Consider the following 15,683-nt stretch of genomic DNA (forward strand, 5'->3'; position numbering starts at 1 on the left):
TTCCTGCCTGTGAGGAGCGTCCAACTCTTTCTGAAGACACCTGCCCTGGGCAAGTGAACTCCACACAGAGTACTGGGGACAGGGGTCAGTTCCTGTAGGTTTCTTCTTGCTTTCCGGGACCCTAAGAGGGAGCTTGTCTCCGATGGCAGGGCAGAGTGGCACCTTCAAAGTAGTCACGAGGCAAGTCGTCTTGAAGCGGTGGCCCGGGCCCAGGTATCGGGAGGTAGGGTTCCAGTTTAGCTTGGCCATCATCCACCCACAGCCCAGTGGGATACTCTGTGCAGTTCCTTTCCAGCTCTGTGTGTCCTTTTCCTTCTCCATCAAACAGGCTGCCCGATCGTCAGCCTCAGAGAGGGTCCAGGCAGACAGGGCCGACCTGGCTGCAGGAGCTGGGGGTGCAGGAGGCTTTCCCCACCCCGCGGCCCACCGCCTGTCTGTGCTTCCTTGCAGCCGTCCAGATCCACATCCTGAAGGCAGACAAAGCGGGGGACTGGTGGAAGTTCACGGTGAACATCATCTCCGTGTACAAGCAGGGCACGAGCCGCATCCGGCGCGGTGACCAGAGCCTGTGGATCCGCTCGCGGGACATCGCTTGCAAGTGCCCCAAAATCAAGCCTCTCAAGAAGTACCTGCTGCTGGGCAACGCAGAGGACTCGCCGGACCAGAGCGGCATCGTGGCGGACAAGAGCAGCCTGGTGATCCAGTGGCGGGACACGTGGGCGCGGAGGCTGCGCAAGTTCCAGCAGCGCGAGAAGAAGGGCAAGTGCAAGAAGGCCTAGCGCGGAGGCAGCGGCGCGCCGGGCGCCGGGCGCCGGGCGGGCACGCGGGTGGGCGGGCGGGCGGGGCGCAGGCCGGGCGAGCGCGAGCGGGCGGCGCGCCACCGCCGCTGCGAGGACTTGGCCCGCGAGGGCTTTCCCAGGTGGGGGGAGGGTAGGGGCGGGGCCGCTGCCAGCGCGGGGCGGGGCTTCGGCGGCCCCTCTCCTGGCGGCCCCGCCCCTCGCCCTACTATGCGTGCCGCCCGCCCGCAGCACTGTGCGCGGGGAGGGTTGCGGAGCAGGCCAGGCCCTGGAGAAATGAGGACAAGACTTAGCTACCTCACGGGCTCCTTCCAGAGCAGGGACGGGCTTCCCTAGGGCCAGGTGGGGTGGCTGTGGCGGGGGCGCGCAGCCTGACCTGGGCACCAGGGACTGGCGCAGGACCGCGCAGGGGGCCCGTGTACGGTGAGGGAGAAGGGGACGTGAGAACTGTGAATTCTCAGGCCCCCGCTTGGGCCGGGGGCTGAGGAAACCCGGCCACACCATCACCCCAAACATAAAAGACCGAAAATCCCCTCCTTTCCCCCTGAACCTTCTTTGTCCCAGGACCCCTGGTTGGGACATCTTGGGCACCATCTGAAGGGACTAGGCAGGCATTCCGGGCCAGCGGAAGCGCCTGTGCCACCAGGATTCCCGGTGCAGGCTGGGTCTCCATTGCCACCTGCTGAATTGGCCCTTCTGGGTGGGGTGAGGAGGTTTGCAGTCCTGGAGCTGGACGAGCAGGCACCCCTGGGTGGTGCCCACGCCCACCCCGCTGGGGTTTGGGTGCAGGCCCAGGATTCTGGCCCACGCAGAGGGCAGGGGACCCAAAGACACCCCTGAGCAGCTCAAGCCGGGTGGCCACTGCCTCCTCACACTGGAGCTGCCTGTTGGAAGAGACGTTGGGAAGGCAAACCTCCCAGAGAGTTTCCTTTTTGGAAACTTGGAACCAGCCTCTTTATGACATTTTCCAGGGGTGGGGGAAGGGGCACCGGCTGGGTTTATGGCAGTGACACTATTTGTGTAATGACATCAGCTCCTACGAGGCCCCTCCGCAGTGTCAACAGCTGGGGAAGGCCTGGATGGGCACGGAATGCAGGCCGCAGAGGTGGCTGGGCCTGGCTGGGGGCAGGGGCTTGCCCTGCGGGACTGGGTCTGCTGGCTCAGCAAGGAGCCAGAGCAGCCCTGGGCAGGGCCTGACGGCAAGGTTCCTGGGTACCAAGGAAACCACGACCACTTCCGGCTGGCTGCCCTCACTCCTGGCTCCCCAAGGGAAGGAGCAGAAGCTGCTAGGCCAAGCAAGCTTGCCGCTGCTGCCTCCAGGCAGCTGTCTTGGTCTATCCTGGGCGTCACCTCGCCTACACCTTCCCAAGAGCCCCCTTTCTGGAGGATTCCCATGCCCCCAGGTGTGGCCTGACCCCCTTTCCAAAGCTTCCTAGGGACACTTGTCTTCAAGCAGGCAGCCCAAACCTTTGGGTCTGATGGCCTCACACAGAGTCTTGTTCCCGTGCCCCGGGGCCTACCGCCTCTGCTCCTGCACTCCGCCCTGCCCAGAGGGAGGCCACACCCGGCACACTGAGTTCGAGGCCTGGCTCCTTCTCAGTCAGGAAATTGGTTTCATTTTCCTGCTGGAGTTGGCGGGCTCGGAGGGTTACACTAAGTATGAAGCGTGGCCCCCATGGTCTGGCTTCCTTCTGCATCCTCTGCTTCGCCGGCATCACGGCCGCCGTCTGCTGAGCACCTGCCCTGTGCATGGCACTTTACCCACGTGGTCTCCTGTTCCGCTCATGACAACCCTTTGAGGCCGGGTTCTCGCTCCCACTCCCACTCCCACCAGTGAGGAAACTGAAGCACAGGTGGCCGAGGTCACCAGGCCAGCAAGTGGCAGGGCTGGATTCACACTCTGGAGCCAGGCTCTCTCCCATGGCCACGCTGCCCCTTGCTCACTGCACTCTCGGTTCCCACAGTCGGCTGCGAGGGGGTGTTCCTGGGGGGGGGGGAGGCAGGTTGCCACGGAGACCCTCGCCCTGGTTATTGCCTCTGGCCTAGAGGATAGAAGTGTGTGTGTGGGTGGTGGGGTGGGCACAGTACCATATTCAGAGCTGGAGCAAGAGTGGTGGGTGAGGCTGGTTGTATACTCACCACAGGGCAACCCCTGGAAGCCCCGGGTTCTGGAAGGCAGGCCTTGGCTGAGCTAAGACTCAGTAGAAAGGACATCTGGCTGCCTGGGGGTGTTTGGAGGGGTTTCAAGAGGGACTGACAGGGATGACCATGGGGGCGGGGAGAGGACAGAATGGCCCTGGGAAGAGAGATTTGTCTTCCCAAAACCCAGGCCCAAGGCTAGGAGCATAGGGGCCTCTCTCCTAGCAGCCAGCCCTCCTCTGATGCCCAGTGTGGTTTGCTGAGCACCACAAACACCGCGAAGCCCTGGCATTTGGCTGGCCCGCAGTCCGGTAAAGGCCCTGCTCAGGCCGTTGTCCTGTTTCTGTCTACCACCGGCCTGGCTTCTCTGCCCCGCCCAGAAGGGCTGCGGCAGCTCCACCACCTCCCACCCTGGGTCTGAGTCACCCCAGGCCCATTGAAGGGCCATCTCCGGTGGTCTCCGAGGCCCCCCAGCGCTGGAGACAGCAGCCCACCAAGCATGAAGGCATCTTGCTTTCAATTCAGTCTGCCTCCAGCCTCACCCTCCACTCAGCACCCTGGGGGCAAAGGCCAGCCAGTCTACCTACTGGCCCAGCCTCTAGGGAACATTGGATCAGTCACCACTGGCCTTCCGCATCTCACTGACCCAGCCAGAACCCAGCCCAGCGCTCCTCTGAGTCCAGCCACCAGCTTCAGCAGTGAGGACCCATCCTTGGGGAAGCACCCTCTGCCACCCCCACCCCTGTGCGGGGCGGCGGTGGGACTGGGAGCCGAGGTGGGCCCATTTGTACAGTTAGAAAGGGATGTAAAATGGAACTAGGTTTTGATTTTGAAGAGTGTATTAACCAGAATTGTGATGTGTAGGTGTTTGAAGAAAAAAACATACCAGATTAGTCTTATTATTATTATTTTTTAAAACAAACAGATTCCCCAGTTGTCCCTCTTCTCACCTGCCGGGTGCTGTAGAGCCCCTGACAGCGGGGTGGCTGCTTTGCCGCCACACAGGGAAGCTGAAGACCAGCGGACGGGAGGGGGCGGGTGGGGGGCTGCCCTGGGCTCCCCTGCAGGCGGTGGCTTCCCTCCCGAGAAGGCAGGGCAGGGGGCAGCGTCCTCAGGGTCTGGGAAGTGGAAGGGAGGGGCACCTTCCGTCCAACCAGGGAGGCCGTGCGCTGCCCCAGGGCTCCTAGTGACCTCTTGGAATTCTGCCTCCATATTAGCGTGTGCGGGAAATGCGTGCAGACTTTCTGGGGTTCTCCCCAAGTTGGAATGAGACTGAAATCCAGGAGACCCTGAGGGATCAGGAAATGGTCCCCCCCGGAAACTGACAAATGTCGGAGTCTCCATGCTCAGAGGAAGCCCCCATCCCACCCCACAGGAGAGACTGAGAGTGACAGACCAGACTCCTTGGTGGGGTTTCTGGGCCACGGTTCATGGCCATGGCCATGCCATACCCTAGGGGTATCCAAATGTGTACTCTGGGGCCTCGCCCTCTGCCAAATCCAAGCCAGCCCCCTCCCGTGTCATTGGATATCTCTTCCCGCCCCCTGCCCCCAAGTGCACTACCCGTCCCCCTGAAGTGCCCCTGCGTTTCGGAATTCTGTTCAGTCAGAATGGTAAATGTTTAGTTGTGACCATGACATATTGTTTGGGTCAGTGTTCCTTTCCAATACATACTAATATATTATGGTTATTATATATGAATATATTTAATGACATGGAAAAAGTTGTGGATTTTTTTAAGTTTTTTTTTTTCCTTCGGTTAGAGTTGTAATGGACCCAGATGGAACTTGTAACGTGGGCGCCACATGATAGAACTAAATTCAGATATCAATTTAAATAAACTCTTGTACACTGTTCTTTGTCTCTGGGTCTTGACTCGTGGGTCTGAGCTGTGGGTGTTGGGCACGCAGGGAGAGACAAGGGTGGACGGTCTTTATGCCCCTTATGGAATATAGCTTCTGGTCTAAGACTTCTCCAGCAAGACAGAGTCACTGGTGTTTCACAAAGCCTGAGACAGCTCCAACTACCAAAGGAAAAAAAGGGGGAGGAGGAGGAAGGAAGGGAGGCAGAGATAGAGAGAGAGAGAGAGAGAGAGAGAAGGAAAGGGCAGTTTCGCTTGGAAAGTCCTAGGGGCTTGCTGGTTCCAAATGTGATTTTCAGCTCAGTCTCTCAAACGGGTCAAGCTACCTCTAAGTGCCCAAGCAGAGCCATCCCTGGCCTCCCTCCTTGTCACGCCTCGGGCGCCCGTCAGGGGTGCTGCAGGGCCGAGAAGGCCAGGCAGTGTTCTTCCCACCTGCCCCAAATCCAGCAGTGGGCAGAGTGCACCTTGCAGGGTCCCTATCCGATGCCGAACCTACAAGTCGGGTTTCTGCCTTTCACAGAGCCCGTTCCTTCTATTCAAAACCAAGAGAAGACTCACAAGAAGAGACATCAGGGTTAGTGAAAAGCAAGAATTTTTCTTCTAGCCGTCGCTAGCGACGTGGTGCGGTGCAGGGACTGGGCGGCGGCCAGCGCCACGCAGCCAGCAGGGGCTGAGCTCACTGGGTTTCTGAGAAACTCTATTTAAATCTCCAAATGGTTGTGATTTCTCTATTACATAAACAATTCAGTCATTAGGACATGTTGTGTTGCTATGCAAAGTGGAGCCGATGGTCACCAGGAAGCTATAATTCCTGCACCCAGCTGTTTCTAAGACAATCTCCGCCATGGGTCTGGCGGGCTCCTCCGCCACGCAGAGGCAGCTGGCTCTGGGGAGGCGTGGAGGCCCTTTCCCTGCGGCGCGGGGCGCTGGCTTCGCCCGTCCTCCGGAAGAAATAGGGCTGGCCCAGCCTTCCTGAAGGGTCTGGCTCTGAAGAACAGGGGCTGTGTTCTCAGAACCAGGGCCCAAAGCCAGGTCCATTAGAGACAGGGATGGCCTCCGCTATCCCGATCAGTCTCCGGTGCAACTCCCTGCTGGAATGGTAGTTCCCGACACTGGGTGGCTGGGGGACAGAATGCAGGTCTCAGGTGACTGCACCTGCCAAGAAGAAAAGAAAAAAAAAAAGCTGCTTCTGCAGTCTTAGGCTCTTCCCCAGGCCGGTTCCGACCCAGCCGGACCGCCTGCCTGATTGCGGGCCTGCCACGAGACTGGGGCTGAGACGTGTTTGCTACGCTTGAAAATCTGACTCTCAACTTGGTCATTCTTTTCAAGGGTCGGGTTCTCAAGGACTCTCAAGGTGGGGCTTTTTTTCTGCCCTTCATTAGAAAGCTACCTGGGACTGAGACTCATATTCTTTGGGACCCCACCCTGCCGGCCGGGGGTTGAAGCTTGAGCCCGGGTCCCAAGACTTGAAGAGGACTCTATTGATCAGACAGACACATTAGAACGGGGACTGGGAGCAGCGGCGCTGCCCTGTCTAACCCGAGAGAGAAGGCATTGATTGACAGCTGTCAAACTCTGCAGGAAACAAGCTGGGCTGCTGCGGAGTACTGGCCCCGGGTGGTTGGAAAAGCCCATTTTAGAGACTGGAATGGTTAGGCACTCGGAAGCTGGGCGATGCCCGTCAAGAGTCTAGCGCAGGCCAATCAGAAGCCCAGACTGACGCTGCGTGCGTGCCAGGGGGAGAGGGCGTGCCAGGCTCTGCCGCCTTTCGGAGAGGTGCATTCACCGGTGCAGAGCCACCGTCCCCGGCCCGCCCTTCCCAGAGCCCGTGCCTCGGCACGGGGACTGCCTACTCATGGCAGAGACCCTCAGACTGGAGACTCACCGGGACAGCCGCTCATTTAGGAAAGAGGTCAATGGGGAAGAAGCTACAGTTGTCCCAACCATGGAGGAAGGATGGATGAATCCTGGCCCACTTTTTAAAATAAAAAGGGAAAAGAGACTCCACTGATACAAGATGAGCTTCAGTGTTTGCAGAGAGCTGTGACCTCGAAGGTGAAGCGGTGGGGGAGGGCGGATGCTACAGGGGCCGAGGCCGTTAGCTGCTGGCGGAGGGATACGTGGCCTCAGGCCGGCAGCAGACAAGCCTGAGATCCTGCAGCAGCCTCGTGGAAGGAGGTCCCGGGCTCTGCTGCGGCCCCGGAGGTCTTGAAGGGAGCAGATTGCCCTGGGGCTAATGAAAACTAAGGTGTAGTTATAGTTATTAATAATAATGATATTTCAACGAACAAAAGTACCAGTTGTAAGCGGGTATCTGGCTTTCTTTATATGGTATCCAGACTTGAAATGCTTGTACTGAATAATCAGTTAAGATAAACAACACTTAGCCTGTTATTTTAATAAAGGTGTGTTTTGATTGAAAATGTACCCGAGGTATGGGCACGGAAGCCCTGTCTTGCCCCTTTATGCTTAAGGATAAGTGAGGTCTGACGCTTACACCGAGTCAGAGCAGGGGGCCCTGGAGGCTGTGAGCCTGACATCTCTGCAGGGGAAAAGCAGGCCTTACCCAGCGCAGCCAGAAATGCCAACTTCATGCTAACCGTGATGCCACAGATCCCCCAAAGTGGCCTTGCCACTTCTGGTCTGGCCTTCGGTTCAGAGCGCAGTGGCTGTCCCCATGTGAGAAGCCCACCCCAAGAAAGCTAAGGAGCAGGGGACCCTTCCTGCCCAGCGTCCTCGCCCACCCAAGGCCTAGACGGCCGGTCCTCAGGGTCCAACCTGGCCAGCCCCCCAACATGCAAGTCCAGAGAAGTGAAGTCACTTGTCCAGGTCACCCAGCTAGCAGCGAAGGGCCGGGCCTGGAGCCCACTCATTTAAAGAACAGAAGCTGTTGTGTGCGGACATCAGCTCAGTGTTTGGCTGGAAAAGGCCTTTCCGTGTGGCTGAGCCAGCGTGCCGGGCTCTGGTTCCAAGCCAGCCCACGAGTTGCCAGGGCTCCGTGCTGAGCAAGTCAAGAGGAGGTGAGAAAGTCAAACAGACCTTCAATGCTGCCTCCCATGAGCCCCAAAATGGGGGGCTTTAAGGAGACACTGTTGATACAGTCTTGGGGTTTTGCACAGCAACACTGGGAAGACATGCCTGTCCAGATTCTTCATCTTCCGTTGGGCGATCCGTGGGCAACCACCCGGCGCCCACCCCGCAAGCAAAACGCATCCCAGGACGCCTCACCGTCCAAGAGCCCTGACGTGGCGCCTCTCCTCTGGGAACTTAACCATCTTGACACAGCCCGCTCCCTTCTCCTCTCCTCCACCTTGCCACCCGACTCCCTGACAGCATGGCCCTGCTCACGCCCGCCTTCGCTCCCTGCCCAATCCTTTAGTACTGCCAGCAAAACAGCCCGGCCATTCTACTAATGCGCCCAGGGTCTTGCCGTCCAAGGCCCAGCCTGGGTCTGCGGGCACGTGCGGGCGTCCCCGGAGGTCAGCGGGCGTCAGGGTCCAACTAGGTAGGAGAGCTTGCTCTGCCCTGACTCACGTGTGTTCACCAGTTTTCTCTGTGGCGCTGGGTGGAGAGTGGGACAGGATCCCCGGGCGTGGATTTGGAGACCAGCTGGCCCGTTAGATTCAGACGTGGGTCAGTGAGGAGTCCTTTTTTGGCGCCTACGTGTGGCAGTTCATCTGATCCTCAGAGCGACCCTCTGAGGCAGGACATGTGTTTCTCTCCATTCTCTGAAGCAGGAAATAGACGAAGGCCCTTGGCCACACAGGTGGAAAGAGGTGTGGTCATCAGTGGGGCCGTTCATCACCTAGTTCAGGCTCTCTGCCTTTTGGGCACTTCCTGGCCCCTTCATGGTTGATCAGGGCCAGGTGACGGTCCCGGCGGGGAGCTGTGAGAGGAGAAGACGGGCTCATGTCTGAGCGAGACACTCCGCTGTCAGTGTCAGGGTTTCCAAAGTCTCCTTTCCCGTCTGAGCCCACAGTGGCCATTCCACTGGCTCAGCTTCTGGGTGACGGGCTGCCGTCAGAGCTCCTAGTTGACCTTCGGGGGACTTTGAGCAGAAGCAGGACACCTAGGTCAGGGGTGGTGGGCCTAGGCCGCTGCCACTGGGGTGCCTGTGAATGTAGCTCGGTCTGTCTGCTCTCGCCACAGGGAGCAGAGTCCCCGTGCTGGACAGGGCTGGGCCGCCCCTCCTGGGGAGAGACGTGTGTCACGGCCACACGCTCACACGGACGGAAGGAGGACTGCTCAGGTGCAGCAGGACCAGGAGGGGCCATGCAGTGGCCCAGCCCTCCTAGGGAAGAGGTGCCAGGAATAGGGTCACCCACATTTTGCAGGGATTTACAACTGACCAGTCCCCGGAAGTCGTGGTTCCACTCCCTGCAGGCTGGATGTCTGGACCCAGGTCCTCCCTCCTCACCGGAGTCTCAGGCCTCAGGGTCCTAGGACGTACCCTTGCACCAGGCAGCGCCATGCTTTTCCTCTGTGCCTAGCTCTGGGCACGGGGGTTCGGGTCATGCCCTGTTGAGACTGGTTGCCCACTGTATTTAAAAAATCCATAGGTGAGCCCCCCACCCCAGGACTTCCCCGCCCCAGGCCTGCATTTGCTTTTTCTCAGTGAAACCTTATGCTTTGGAACCTGCCCCGTCACCAGCCCGAATTCTTTCCCCTTTTGCCACAGAGGGCAAAGCCAGGCCAGCTGGCAGCCTGCTTGCCGTACAGACAGGAGAGAGGGCACGGAGCTGGGCCCTCTAGCCTACACCCTGGAACCCCAGACACGCCCGTGGGCCTGCGGGCCTCTGCAGGCCTGCCCGTCTGCCCTGTTCCACACGCACACGCACACTCACGCACACCGTGCACACTCACGCACACCATGCACACTCACGTGCACCGTGCACACTCACGCACACTTGCACACTGGGCTGTCAGACCAGTTAAGGAGCCAGATGAAGGCACTGCTCCCCTGACTTCATAATCACTCCTTTCTCTGAACCCTAACTAGTGCTTTTCAGAGTGACCCCTTCCCACGCCCCTCTCCTGGTCCAGCAGACGTGCTTCCGGCTGCTCACAGACGTTCCAGCCTTGGGCGTGGGGTGCACTAGGACCGAGCAAATGAAGAGGAACGTGCTCCTCGGGCTGGACCCCCCCGAGCCCAGAAACAGTTCTCAGCAGCAGCAGCAGCAGCCCCAGGAGCGGCGACTCGCGGGATGACCTGGGCAGGGTGGTGGTGACACACTGAGATGTGCGCCTGTGTCACACTGTGCCCATGTGCCTGTGTCACAGCCCTCATGCCACTCCTTCCTCCCTGCTGGGGCAGTGCGGCCAGGACGGTCCACTTATTTCCTACATGGACATCTGACTTCCTTAGCAGACCAGACATTAGCGTGGGTTAGAGACCACCCGCTAGTGTGGTGTCATCCCCCAAGGCGCCAGCTCACCTCCGGGTGGGTGGAATCTGTTAGTAGCCACGGGCAGTGACCACGTGAGGAACCTTGGGCTAGCACCAGAACGACCAAGGTAGGACCCAGAGGCGCCTCCCGGAGCCCGACACCCGTAGTGGGTGTCACACAATTTGCTTTCACCAAAGCAACGCACACCAGGAGCTCTGAGCTTTGAGGGAGTTTATTTGAAGCAACTTTCATGTATCAAAACGGTGCTGGGCTTCTCTCCGTCCTTGGCAGGTGGCACAGCTGGAGGTCCCTTTATTGCCACTAGCTGGTAGGCCAGACCGCAACGACCACGATAGCCACGAGCAGCAACAAAATCACCATGATCATCCCTGAAAAACAGAAGCAGAAAAGACCCCTTTGAGTGATCTCCACTGGACGAGCATCACACATCCCAGTGCGTGTCACACGCCGGCGAGGCTGACGGAGGCAGGTCTCCGGGCCCCCCGGGAGCCTCTGCTTTGAGCTTCAGCACCTGACGGGGTAGCAGCAGGCCCAGGGCGCCGCCGCCACACAGCTCTGGCTTTGTGGGCCCGTGGCTGCGGAAGGGAGGGGCCTCGGGGGACACTGGTCGGCTCCCACCCCACCACCTCAAGGGCTGTGCCTGCCGGGGGCAGGAGCTCCTGACAGCAGGGCTGGGGGCCTGGGGGGTCTGGGGGGCCTAGAGGGTCTGGGGGGGCGCTCCCATTCAGCATTTGGATGGGCGAGGAGGGCCCCAGCTTATGCGTGCAGCCCGGCCCTGTCTTCTGTCTGCATTGATGAGATGCTGACAAAGCCAAGGCTTCCGAGTTTACAAAGAAATCCATTCTAGAATCCCTTCTCTCCACTCTCCACATGGCTTTGCCTTTTCTTCCAGAGCCCAAGATACTGATGTCATCCCTCTATAAAAATAGCCCACAGAGGCACTTCTTCCTCATCTATACGTTTTTATGTTAGTATTTTCTCTGTTTTATTTCCCCAAGTTGTTGGCTGAGGAGGGGGGACAAGGGAGAGTCTCAGTTCCTCCCCTCCCCCCCCCCCAGCCGGCCTGCTCCCTGTGCTCTGCTCTGCCTGCTCCCCCCAGCCGGCCTGCTCCCTGTGCTTTGCTCTGCCTGCTCCCCCCAGCCAGCCTGCTCCCTGTGCTCTGCTCTGCCTGCCCCCCCAGCCGGCCTGCTCCCTGTGCTCTGCTCTGCCTGCCCCCCCCAGCCGGCCTGCTCCCTGTGCTCTGCTCTGCCTGCTCCCCCCAGCCAGCCTGCTCCCTGTGCTCTGCTCTGCCTGCCCCCCCCAGCCGGCCTGCTCCCTGTGCTCTGCTCTGCCTGCCCCCCCCCAGCCGGCCTGCTCCCTGTGCTCTGCTCTGCCTGCCCGCCCCACCAGCCTGCCCGCCCCGCCGGCCTCCCCAGCTCTTACATCTGGACGCAGGAAGGCCTGCTCCTGCAACACCAATGAAGGGACCAGGAGAACACAGCCCCTCGCTCACGGAGCTCCGCATCCTCCACACGCGCCCAGTGTGACGAGTGCGTCCCACGGCCAGGCCCATGGGGCCGCGTGGTCACGGCGTGTACCGGAGAGGCGCCGCTAGTCCAGGGCAAGCACTCAGTGAGCGTTCGCTTGCCGAAGGGTCCCTGAGCGGCCGAGGCCACAGGAGGGAAGCAAGGAGCAGGGAGATGGAGCACCTGCTCTGGAAAGTTACAGGTGAGTCAAACCCGCGGGACCATGTGGTCTCCGGGCCACCAGGGTCGCCCACCCCAGACTGAGGAGCTGCTTCTGGGAAGGTCCGGGCCCTGAAGACTTCAACCACTGACTCTCAGAGGAAGCCATGAACACTTATTGAGCTTCTTAGCCAGATAACCACTGACTGTTTAAGTTTCAATTCATTAAAAGGAAGCAAAGTGAAAAAGTCAGTGTCTCTGTGGCACTAACTCACCCTATTCCAAGTGCTTATTAAGGAGCCACATGTGGCCAATGGTCACCATACTCTACGGAGACAGTCAGGGACCTTCCTATCATCACAAAGTGCAAACTGACCAAGTGGCAGCTTTGACTATTCCTGCCATGGCTGCGTCCCAGATACTCGGACAGAGCCCGGTGCGGAGGCCGTTGTGGGGGCTCGGTGCACATTTGCAGCGAGACCCTGAACGCTGGCAGGTCAGCGTCTTTGCTGAGCTCTCTCTGCGCCTGGACAGCTTCATGCACCCTGGGCTCTGCTGCCCCTTCCTCTAGACCAGGGGTCGGGAACCTATGCTTGTGAGCCAGGTGTGGCTCTTTTTTTTTTTTTTCTTCTGAAGCTGGAAACGGGGAGAGACAGTCAGACAGACTCCCGCATGCGCCCGACCGGGATCCACCCGGCATGCCCACCAGGGGTGACGCTCTGCCCACCAGGGGGCGATGCTCTGCCCCTCCGGGGCGTCGCTCTGCGGCGACCAGAGCCACTCTAGCGCCTGGGGCAGAGGCCAAGGAGCCACCCCAGCGCCCGGGCCATCCCTGCTCCAATGGAGCCCTGGCTGCGGGAGGGGAAGAGAGAGACAGAGAGGAAGGAGGGGGTGGGGGGTGGAGAAGCAAATGGGCGCCTCTCCTATGTGCCCTGGCCGGGAATCAAACCCGGGTCCCCCGCACACCAGGCTGACGCTCTACCGCTGAGCCAACCGGCCAGGGCCAGGTGTGGCTCTTTTGATGGCTGCATCTGGCTCACAGACAAATCTTTAATAAAAATAATAATAACATTAAAAATATAAAACATTCTCATGTATTACAATCCATTCATTTCCTACCGCTCACATGCATGGTTGCGGGTAGCTGGAGCCAATCACAGCTGTCCTCCGGGACAACACCAAATTTTTATTGGATAATGGGTAATGGACATGGGTCGTTGTATGGCTCTCACGGAATTACATTTTAAAATATGTGGCGTTCATGGCTCTCTCAGCCAAAAAGGTTCTCGACCACTGCTCTTGAGTCAGTTGTGCTAAATCATCTTTTGTCTGGGACATGGCCCGTTTTTCCTGAGTATTTGAAAGTATTGGCATAAAACGGTTCATTATATTCTTATAATTCAAACACGGTGCTTGCTGTATCTGCGTCTTTCTTTCCCTTTCTAACCACTTCTTTGTGTGTTCTCTTTTCTCTTGACTAGCCTTGCCCCAAGGTGTGCCTTTTTATTCATCTTTTCCCAGATCAAGTTGGACTTGGTGGATCAGCCTTCATTTGTTTTGCTTTATGAATATCTGCATTTGTTTTCCTGAATCCTACTATTCTTAGACTTTCTCTGGATTTACTTTGCTGTTCTTTCTCTAACTTCTTGACTTGAAATGTAACTCATTCATTTTCCAGCTTTCTTCCAAATATTACTCCCCTAAACCTTGATAGGAAATAATCAGTAATTGTTGTTAGTTTCCAAATTCTAAATACTTAAAGAATTTCAACAATATCTTCTTTGGTCCAATAATTATTTAGATATGTGCTTTAAATTTCCAATTATATTGAAATGTACTTATCAAAATATTTATTTTTTTAAATTCTGAGATAACACATGTACAACATTTTGGTGTGAAAAGTATCTGTGATTTCTATTGATGACAAAGTTCTGCTAACACCACTGTGGTCTTGAAGAACATGCGAAATCTCAGTAAGGGGCCAGTGAAAATAAGAACGCAGTTAGCTTTCTCCTCCAAGTTCACAGACTCCCTGAATTCCCACTCACAGATCCCCAGGATTCACTGTGGTTCAGGCTGTGCCAATTTAAAACCCAGTACCTCCATGATTTTAAATTCTGACAGCCTCAGAAATATATGAAAAGCTTCCCTGTCGTCTCCTTGTGGCAGGCGGTGCATTTTTCCTAATATACCTCCTTTCTCTGAGGATCCAATCTTTTGAGAGTACTCCTTCTGGGGAATTAAGACTCCCCCCACCCCAACTTCATGTGGCAGGAAACACAAGCCTCTACATCAGGGGCCAGCAAACTACGGCCCACCGGCCAAATCTGGCTTGTGATTTGTTTTTGTACAACCCATAAACTAAGAATGGTTTATATACATTTAAAAGATAGTCAAAAAGAAAAAAAAAGATGCCATCCTGTCCGTGGTCTGCAGAGCTATGCCGACCCTGCTCTGTGTCACTGGGGCCAGTGACGGCCCCGCCGCAGCCTGGGTCACGCCTTCCGGGTCTGGTTTCCAGGTCTCTGTCCGTGCATGCCACCTGGGGATTTCCGTCCTTCCTTGTAATTCAGCTACGCATTGACATTTCAGAGGCTGTTGTAATATTTTATCTAACACTATCTCCATCCACCCTTGCCAGAACCAGAAGAACAAATTTCTCTTCATCCATTTCTGCCTCCAGAAATAGCTGTGGGTTGACCACAAGCTGCCCCTGGGCTGGAATCGCAGTATTTCTTGACTGGGGTGGAAGGTTTCTGTGGCACAATATAAAAACGTAACAGAGGTGGGGGAAGCCGCCGGACCGGGGCAGGGCCCTGGGGAGATGGCGGGCCCACCCGCGATGAGGAGGGCTGCGTTCCGGAGGAGAGAAGAGAAACAACGAGCGGTGTTCCGGGAAGAAGGGCTGGCGCGGGCGCAGGCGGGTGCCGAGTTGGAGGACGCCCGAGGCTGAAAAGTTCCCCAGTTCCCGGTGTCGCGAGCATTTTGGACCGAGGCTGCGATGGCCCAAAGGAGAGGCCGAAACAAGCGACCTTGAGTTTTCAGATCAGGGTGGTTATGGGGACAGAAGAACAAGTGATGAGGGCAAAGAAACCAAGCTCAGCCACTGGCTGGGGAGAAGAGACCACGCGTCAGGCTTTAAACACGGGAAGCTACAGCGGAAGGGCGGAGGCCGCAGTACCAGCGGTTCTGCCACCGTCTGCGTGCGCCACGGCGGTGGGTCGGCTCGCAGCTCGTACAACCCAGTCCTTTCTCCACGATTCAGCTGGAATGGAGATCAGATCAGGCTACTTCCTGGCTTAAAACTCTCTGATGGTTTAAACTGAAACCCAAACCCTCCGTGGTGGCTGTGAAGGCCCTGGATAATCTGGCCCTTGCCAGCCGGGAGCCCCGCTCCGAACCGGTGCTCTAGCCGTCCTGGCCTTCGGTTGTTCCCGTGTGCCACAGTCCTTCTGCCTCCTGACCTCTCTCCTGACATCCTTTCTACCCGAGGCTCAGTTAACCCCTACGCACCCTCCAAACTCAGCCTCAGTGTCAGCTCCTGTAGGCCCTCCATCCAGACCTCCAGCTGAACAGGCCCTGTTGTCCTTCTGTATCCCTGTAGTCACCCTTATTAAACCATCACGTAGGTCCTCAGTCACTGTCTCCAGTGCTGGCACATGAGCGCCTCTGGCGAGGACTGGACCTGTCCAATCTGCCACCATCTCCCCAGAAACGGGCACAGAGCCTGGCTCACAAAAGACACTTAACACATTCTTTTTATATAAGTAAATAAATGTATGAGATATCTGGAAGGCACAAGAAGAGCCAATAA

The 15,683-nt window shown here is 57.6% G+C and overlaps 2 protein-coding genes across 3 annotated transcripts in view; one reads left to right on the forward strand and one right to left on the reverse strand.

Moving 5' to 3' along the window:
• NTN1 (netrin 1) overlaps positions 1–4,792 on the forward strand; it is a 213,781-nt gene extending 208,989 nt beyond the window's left edge. For both annotated transcript variants that reach the window (XM_066264266.1, XM_066264267.1), the window contains exon 7: positions 451–4,792. In XM_066264266.1, coding sequence (XP_066120363.1) covers positions 451–779 — 329 coding nt within the window. In that variant the 3' untranslated portion in view covers positions 780–4,792. The remainder of the gene's footprint in view (positions 1–450) is intronic.
• A 5,606-nt stretch (positions 4,793–10,398) lies between these two features.
• The window catches only part of STX8 (syntaxin 8), a 227,673-nt gene continuing 222,388 nt past the window's right edge, over positions 10,399–15,683 (reverse strand). The window contains exon 8 of the mRNA XM_066264299.1: positions 10,399–10,573. Within this exon, the coding sequence (XP_066120396.1) occupies positions 10,506–10,573 (68 nt within the window). The 3' untranslated portion in view covers positions 10,399–10,505. The remainder of the gene's footprint in view (positions 10,574–15,683) is intronic.

Source organism: Saccopteryx bilineata, chromosome 2, assembly GCF_036850765.1.
Source record: "Saccopteryx bilineata isolate mSacBil1 chromosome 2, mSacBil1_pri_phased_curated, whole genome shotgun sequence".
In the NCBI taxonomy this organism is placed as follows: Eukaryota; Metazoa; Chordata; class Mammalia; order Chiroptera; family Emballonuridae; genus Saccopteryx; species Saccopteryx bilineata.